The 8,481-nt window shown below is 43.2% G+C and overlaps 1 protein-coding gene across 1 annotated transcript; it reads left to right on the top strand.

Moving 5' to 3' along the window:
- Positions 1–957: 957 nt before the first annotated feature.
- On the top strand, positions 958–6,012 carry LOC132583184 (vomeronasal type-2 receptor 26-like). Its single transcript, XM_060254853.1, has 3 exons — positions 958–1,782; positions 3,546–3,672; positions 5,102–6,012. Exons 1-3 carry the CDS (start codon positions 958–960, stop codon positions 6,010–6,012), a joined length of 1,863 nt encoding a protein of 620 aa, XP_060110836.1.
- The last annotated feature ends 2,469 nt before the right edge of the window (positions 6,013–8,481 follow it).

Genomic DNA, 8,481 nt, shown 5'->3' with positions numbered 1-8,481 from the left:
CAGAGACTGACCAAGAGAGAGATCTTGTGGTCATGGTAGATAACTCACTGAAAATGTCAAGACAGTGTGCATTTGCAATAAAAAAGGCCAACGCCGTGCTGGGAATTATTAGGAAGGGAATTGAAAACAAATCAGCCAGTATCATAATGCCCCTGTATAAATCGATGGTGCAGTCTCATTTGGAGTACTGTGTGCAGTTCTGGTTGCCGCACCTCAAAAAGGATATTATAGCATTGGAGAAAGTCCAGAAAAGGGCAACTAGAATAAAGGGCTGGTACACTTTCCCTATGAAGAAAGGTTGAAACGCTTGGGGCTCTTTAGCTTGGAGAAACGTCGACTGAGGGGTGAGATGATAGAGGTTTACAAGATAATGCATGGGATGGAGAAAGTAGAGAAAGAAGTACTTTTCTCCCTTTCTCACAATACAAGAACTCATGGGCATTCGATGAAATTGCTGAGCAGACAGGTTAAAACGGATAAAAGGAAGTACTTCTTCACCCAAAGGGTGATTAACATGTAGAATTCACTGCCACAGGAGGTGGTGGCGTCCACAAGCATAGCCACCTTCAAGAGGGGGTTAGATAAAAATATGGAACAGAGGTCCATCAGTGGCTATTAGCCACAGTGTGTATATGTGTGTGTGTATAATTTTATGTGTGTGTGTGTGTGTATATATATATATATATATATATATATATATATAAATTTTTTGCCACTGTGTGACACAGAGTGTTGGACTGGATGGGCCATTGGCCTGATCTAACATGGCTTCTCTTATGTTCTTATGTTCTTAAACTGTATACTTGGGGGGGCGGGGTCTGCTGGGTTGTTAGGGCCTATGGCTACAACAATAAAATACTTTGACTTTGACATCAACCCAAGGAATTATTTTATTTGGAAACAGCTCTTTGATTTCTCCTTGATTTTCTTTAGCTCTTCTGTGGCTCTACTCCAGTGATGACCAACGAACACAGAGAGGCTTTTCTTTACATGATGTTTCCCAGTTGGGCCAGTCAGTACGAGGGAATTATGAAATTACTGATTTATTTCAGATGGATATGGGTTGGGGTGATCTATGTGGATGATGATTGGCAGCGATTTATGCTTCCTGCCTTTTCTGAGAACGGAATCTGCTTTGATTTCTTGACGAAATTCCCAACAATGACCTTTACTGATTCTTTTACTGAACTGGAGGAAGAAAGCATCAACATAGCCACAGTTGTCATGAGAAGCACAGCCAAAGCAGTGGTGGTTCATGGTTACATTACAGCCATGGTTATTTTCCGAATATTGCTGAGGGCTGTAGAATTTAATGAAATACCAGTGAGGACGAAAGCCAAAGTCTGGATTTTGACTGCAGAAGTGGATTTCATATCACTTACACTTCAAAGAAGTTGGGGCTTGGACTTCATCCATGGTGCTTTATCATTTGAAATTCACTCTGGGGAGGTGTTAGGATTTGATCAGTTTCTTCGAGCAAGGGACCATGTCTCTGAAAAAGAAGATGGATTTATTGGGGATTTTTGGAAACAGGCTTTTGGCTGTTCACTGCCCGGTACCACAGAAGCCATGACTGATGAAGAAATCTGCACTGGGGAGGAGAAGCTGGAGAGTCTTCCTGCATCTGTCTTTGAAATGAGCATGACCAGCCACAGCTACAGCATCTACACTACTGTCTATGTGGTGGCACATGCGTTACATGCCATGTATTCAACCATGCTCCAACACAGAGTGCTGGCAGATGGAGTGAGAAGAAAGCTTCTGAATCAGCACCCATGGCAGGTAATTCTTAGAAGGCACTCAAATGCAGGAAAGTTCACCAAGATTGGAGATCAGGCCGCCAGAACCCAGGTGAAAAAATGCACCCTTGGCTCAAAAGCAACTGTTTTAGAAGTTAATCGTTTATTTCACAATCGTTAAATGTTCCCTCCCATTCAAGGAGAGGAACTGTGGATCAGAGGCATAGTATTTGCTTGGGATGCAGAAGGTAGCAGATTCAATCCCCGGCATCTCCAGTTTAAGAATCTCACAGTAGGTGATGAGAAAGTCCTGAGACAAGAGCTGTTGCCATCTGAGTAGAAGAACTGATCATGGCCAAGGGTATAAGACAGTTTCATGTGGGTTTCCGTGAGTCCATTAAGGTGATAGCAATTTGATTATTTTCCTTGAGCTGAACTGCTCTAACCATGTACTAACATTTGTACTTATATATCTAGTTGCATGAATTTTTGAAAAGGGTGTCATTCAACAACACTGCTGGGGACCTGGTTGCCTTTGATCAAAATATGGAGATAGCGGCTGGACTTGATATCATCAACTGGGTCACGTTTCCCAACAAGTCCTTTCTTAGAGCCAAAGTTGGAAGGGTTGATGTAAAAGCCCCAGAAGACACAGTGTTCACCATTCGTGAAGATGCAATCGTTTGGCCCCACATGTTTAACCAGGTGGGCCTTATGTGCTTTTCACAGCATATCATTTTAGTTTTCTGAGAGTTCAATTAGTGGTTCCTAGTTGATATTCTGGAATATTTCTGCTTCTGTGGACTGCCAATCAAATAAGTCTTATTCCAGGCACTCCCCCCCCCCCCCCCCCAAAATCACGTTTTGATTATATAGTGCATTAAACCATTTGCTATCTATTGTGCATCTCTGGGTATTTACACATGATTAAGTCATACTGCAAACATCGGGTCTTAGTTTCAACTAAAGTAAACAGGATTTGTAACCCATGTGGTACCCTGATCTGGATGGCCCAGATTAGCCCAATCACATCAGAGCTGGTAAGCTAAGTAGGGTTGGCCTTGGTTAATCCTTGGATGGGAGACAAGCAAGGAAGTCCAGGGTTGCTACACAGAGACAACCAGCCAATGTTGAACCACTCTTGAACATCTGTTCTCTTGAAAACTCTACAGGATCTACATAAACTATGACTGGATGGCACTTCCCACCTTGTGGTAGCAGCCATATTTTGAGACCTGTAGAGTATATGCAATCAGTACTCTAGTGCAAATATCCACTATAACAGGGATGGCCAACAGTAGCTCTCAAGATGTTTTTTGCCTACAACTCCCATCAGCCCCAGCCATTGGCCATGCTGGCTGAGGCTGAAGGGAGTTGTAGGGAGGGTTGGTGGCTCAGTGGTAGAGCATCTGCTTGGTAACCAGAAGGTCCCAGGTTCAATCCCTGGCATCTCCAACGAAAAAGGGTCCAGGCAAGGAGGCATGAAAAACCTCAGTTTGAGACCCTGGAGAGCTGCTGCCAGTCTGAGTAGACAATACTGACTTTGATGGACTGAGGGTCTGATTCAGTAGAAGGCAGCTTCATATGTTCATATATATATGTTCAAAAAGCATCTGGAGAACTACCATTGGCCATCCCTGCACCATAATATCCCATTGCATAGGAACAGGTCTCAAAATAGATGTTGTTATGCAATGCCACTGGCAACTCCCTAGTTATGTAGAAGATTGATCAGTGAAACATAAACTCTTAAAATATATTTACTGAATGTAAAAAAGCCCATTACTCCATTTCATTTCTGGACAGGTTCAGCCCCTTTCTCTGTGCAACGACCAATGCCATTCAGGCTACAGTAAGAAAAAGAAGGAAGGGGAGCCATTTTGCTGCTATGATTGCCTTCCTTGTCCAGAAGGGAAGATTTCAAACCTGGAGGGTAAGGGATGTACACACAGAGCCTATCCAATGTTCTTTTATTCTTCTTCTTCCAACACTGGATCAGAAATCGATAATTTTAATGCTGCCCCCCCCCCCCCCGCTAATGTTTAAAGCTTTGAATATATTTTTGCTTTTTAATTTTAGGGTTTTTTAAAAAGAGGTTCCTAGGTGTGATGCTTTGGAAGCAAAAAAAAAAAAAAAACAGTGCATTTGCTATCCCAAGGTGAGTGGTTGCAGGCTATTACAGTCTCTGGTGTACATGTGAATTTTGTGTGCTGTACGTAAGATCGAACAAACAATTGTATGGAAATGAATGCAATTATGTTATGCTTGGGTAAGGTGGAAGTATTACTATTATTGCCCATGGGCAAAGCACACCCCCAGTCTTCCCCCCTCCCCACTGGCACCTGGCCAGCCTCACTGCAGCCACGGGCACTCCCTTCCTTGCTGCACTGCCGCACATCTAGATGCATGCCTCCGCATCCACCTCTGCCAATTCCTCCATCCCATGTGATTTAAAACACAAGGGAGGCGTTGCAAGGGCCTGCTGATCAGCTAATTGATGGAGCCTCCGTTTGCCAGCAGGAAGGCAAGTGGCTCTTCTTTCCACACTCATTGGGGAGGTGCCCAATCTGGTACCCCCCCAGGGTGCACCCATAGGCAACTGCCTATGGTCGCCTAGTGGACATGCCAGCCCTAGTAGCCATAGGGTGGGACCTGGAAAGAAGAAGAAGAAGAAGAAGAAGAAGAAGAAGAAGAAGAAGAAGAAGAAGAAGAAGAAGAAGAAGAAGAAGAAGAAGAAGAAGAAGAAGAAGAAGAAGAAGAAGAAGAAGAAGAAGAAGAAGACGACGACATTGGATTTAAATTCCGCCCTCCACTCAAGAGTCTCAGAGTGGCTCACCATCTCCTTTATCTCCCTCCTCCACAAAAGACACCCTGTGAGGTGGGTGGGGCTGGAGAGGGCTCTCACAGCAGCTGCTCTTTTAAGCACATCCTCTGCCAGAGCTATGGTTAACCCAAGGCCACTCCAGTCGGTGCAAGTGGAGGAGTGGGGAATTAAACCTGGTTCTTCCAGATAAGAGTCTGCACACTTAACCACTACACCAAATTGGCTAAAGGGGAAGGCAGGGGAGAAGCAGAGAGAGACAGAGAAAGATGGAAAAAAAGCAAATAGATGAGGGAGGGGAGGGAGAAGTGGAAAGAAAGCAACTTTACGTTTAAATGTGTTCTCCAAGCTCCCCATGCTGAGCGGCTTGGCTTGGAGAAGGAATTTAAAGAGACAAATGCCTTCTCCAAGCCACGTGACAAGGTGGTGGCGGCTGCAAGTCCAGCACAATACGTGTGAAAGAGCCACATGTGAAAGTGTGAAAGTGGCTCCCAAGCTGCTGTTTGGCCACTCCTGATTTATACCCACATTTCTTTTTCAGATTCCAACAACTGTTTTCAGTGCCCAGTAGATCAATATCCAAATACTGACCAGGATTTATGCCTCCAAAAACACATAAGTTTCTTGTCTTATGAAGAACCTTTGGGGATCACTTTGGCCAGTTTTGCACTTTTCTTCTCTTTTTTGATAGCTTTTGTGCTTGGCATCTTCATTAAGAACCAGGACACTCCCATAGTCAAAGCCAACAACCGGAATCTTTCCTACATTCTCCTTGTCTCCCTCCTGCTCTCCTTCCTTTGCACTTTGCTTTTCATTGGGCGACCTGAGAAGCTCTCGTGTCTCCTTCAACAAACTACTTTTGGCATCATCTTCTCAGTGGCTGTTTCTTGTGTGCTGGCCAAGACCATCATTGTGATTCTAGCTTTCATGGTCACCAGACCAGGTTCCAGGATAAGAAACTGGGTGGGGAAACGACTGGCCAACTCCATTGTTCTTTCTTGCTCCTTTATTCAAACCACTATTTGCACAGTTTGGTTAATAACTTCTCCTCCATTCCCAGATTTTGACATGCACTCAATGACTGATGAAATTATATTGAAATGTAATGAAGGGTCAGTAGTCATGTTTTCTTGTGTCTTGGGCTACACGGGCTTCCTGGCCACTGTGAGCTTCACGGTAGCTTTCTTAGGCAGGAAGTTACCTGATAGTTTTAATGAAACCAAGTTCATCACCTTCAGCATGCTGGTCTTTTGCAGTGTTTGGCTGACCTTTGTTCCAACCTATTTGAGCAGCAAAGGGAAATACATGGTGGCTGTGGAGGTCTTCTCCATCTTAGCCTCAAGTGCTGGGTTACTGAGTTGTATTTTTTTCCCTAAAATTTTTATTATTGTTGTGAGGCCTGAACTGAATATTAAGGGTCAAACTGCAAGAAGACTAAATGAAGGAATATAAAAGTCTCCCACATCAATACAGTTAGCCCACAGAGATAACAACTAGCCTCCATTAATCTAGCTAATCCCTTTTTACAGCTGTCTATTCCTGGGTCATTTCTGAATCTTCCCACAGTGAATTCCACACTTTCTAAGGAATTGTGAAATTTTGCTTTTGAATATATTGTTGGCTATTTTAGTACCCAAGAATATATTTCCCTGTAGTAAAGTACATGTTCTCCAGTGAAAACCTACTGTATTATGATCATTCAGTTCAGTGCTTCTTATGGTTGCCACATTCCAGATGAAGCCTGTAGTTCCCTCAGAATAAAAACTGATCAACACACTACAGACATCAGCTTCTCAGGAGAAAATAGTGCTTCAGAGGCTCTATGGCATCACTTCCCTGTTGAGCACTCTGCACTTCCCAAACTCCACTCTCCTCATGCTTCACCCTAAAACCTCCGGGAACTTTACAGCTTGAGACTGGCAACCCAGAAGGTCTCAGGGGGAGCAGAAAAGAAGGAGGAAGATGGTAAGTGCCAGGAGATCTGGGCCAACATAAAATGAACTGGTCAGAATCCAGCCAGTACAATGCTGACACAAAATTAATTAAATGTCATTATATCTCCATTTTCAAGCCCAATTACCTGCCCTGAAGTTTCTGTGTCAATAAATCATCTATGATGTTAAGAGGAAATTGGGTGTTTGTTCTTACTCCATATCTTAATCTGGATTTTTTGATACAATCAAAAATCAGGGACTGGGATTATGGGAGCGTCTAAGTGTGCCATATTTCACACTTTGTTCAGAAATGGGACAATCTTTGACTGTAATGAATGTGTGGATTATAACTTTCAAATTCCGACTCAAAATTTATTTTAGAGCTGAGCCTGGTAGCCTATTTACTTATTTAAAGAGTGATCCTTATAATGCAGCATGGAATGGTGTCCATACGCAAACAGATAGGGATTGCAGTAGATGATTTATTTTTGTCAGATGAATCACATTGTTTTGGACTTATCAGAGACTTTTAGATCTAGAATACCAAAAAATTTCCCCTGTCCAGCCTTATACATGTTCTCCTGCTTCATTTGGTCTCAACATTCAGTCAAGAAAGATGTCCCATTATGACCTTGAGATTCCTTCTCAACATAGGGCTTTTATGTTGGCTACAATGAATGCATTCCCTTCTAACATTCTCCGTGGGAGATACCAACAGCATGTTCCTTTTAATGAGAGACTTTGTCCCTGTGGTGTGAACCTTCCTGAACTAATCCAACATATAATTTTAGATTGTCAGTTCCAAGGGTGGAATCCTAGCAGGAGCTCCTTTGCATGTTAGGCCACACCCCACTGATGTAGCCAATCCTCCAAGAGCTTACAAAAAGAGGCTTGTAAACTCTTAGAGGATTGGCTACATAAGGGTGTGTAGCCTAATATGCAAAGGAGCTCCTGCTAGAATTCCATCCCTGGTCAGTTCTATGAAAGGCTACATAGGAATTTTTTTTTTTTTTGAGAATTTATCCCATGTAATTGATCTAAGGAATAAGGTAATCAATTGTCAGTTCCTATTGGATGATTCATGAGTTGAAATCACTACAAAAGTTGCAAAGGTTTTAGAGGAAAATTAAATTTGGTTTGAAATTTAGTTTGAAAATTAAATCCAATTATGTTTTGCTATAAAACCAATGTTCTTATTTTAATCATGTGTATTTAACTTTTGCATGTGATCTCAGTCTTATGTATCGATCTCAAATGTTACATTAAATTTTTGTTTTTGTTTTACTATGCCACTAAAGTTCTGTCTGTCTGCCTGGAATTGCCATCTCTAGTTTGGGAAATTCCTGGAGATCTAGGGGAGGGTGCAACCTGGGGAGAGCAGAGTTTGTGATAAGGACCTCAGCAGGGTATAATGCCATAGAGTCCACCCACCAAAGCAGCCATTTGTAAGGTTTTGCCCAGGTTCAATCACAAGATTTCTTGAGTATTATCAAAAGACGTTTTAATGATGATACATAAAGCAAACATTACATGGCAACAGGCCCGTAGCCACAGAGGGGCCTGAGGGGGCACTGCCCCCTGACTTTCGGGTTGGGCTCCAGGATGCAGCTAATTTTATTTTATTTTTTGTCATGAGCAGCAGCCGGAGCTGGGAAAGCTGAGTAGGGCACAGTGCGCTGAAGCAGCAAAAGCAGAAGGTGGAGAGGTGGAAGGCAAAGAGAGCTCTGTGCAATGGGCTGGGGAAGAGGGAGTTGGAAGGAACCTCCCAGCTTGCATGCAAGGCGCAGTCCCTTCTTAGCTCCAGAGTTTTAGGGTTGGCTGCCTTGACTTGACCACTTTGAGAAGCCACAAACCCCACAGTGGATGAGAAAGGCTGCCCCCTGAGTTTTCAAAAGGCCCCCTGACTTTTAAAATTCTGACTATGGCCCTGCATGGCGAGTGTTCACTAGTCCACGTCTCGCCAGACTGAGGTACAATCAAAAGTTAT

Source organism: Heteronotia binoei, chromosome 15 (genome assembly GCF_032191835.1).
Source record: "Heteronotia binoei isolate CCM8104 ecotype False Entrance Well chromosome 15, APGP_CSIRO_Hbin_v1, whole genome shotgun sequence".
In the NCBI taxonomy this organism is placed as follows: domain Eukaryota; kingdom Metazoa; phylum Chordata; class Lepidosauria; order Squamata; family Gekkonidae; genus Heteronotia; species Heteronotia binoei.
This window is presented reverse-complemented; position numbering and strand designations above follow the sequence as displayed.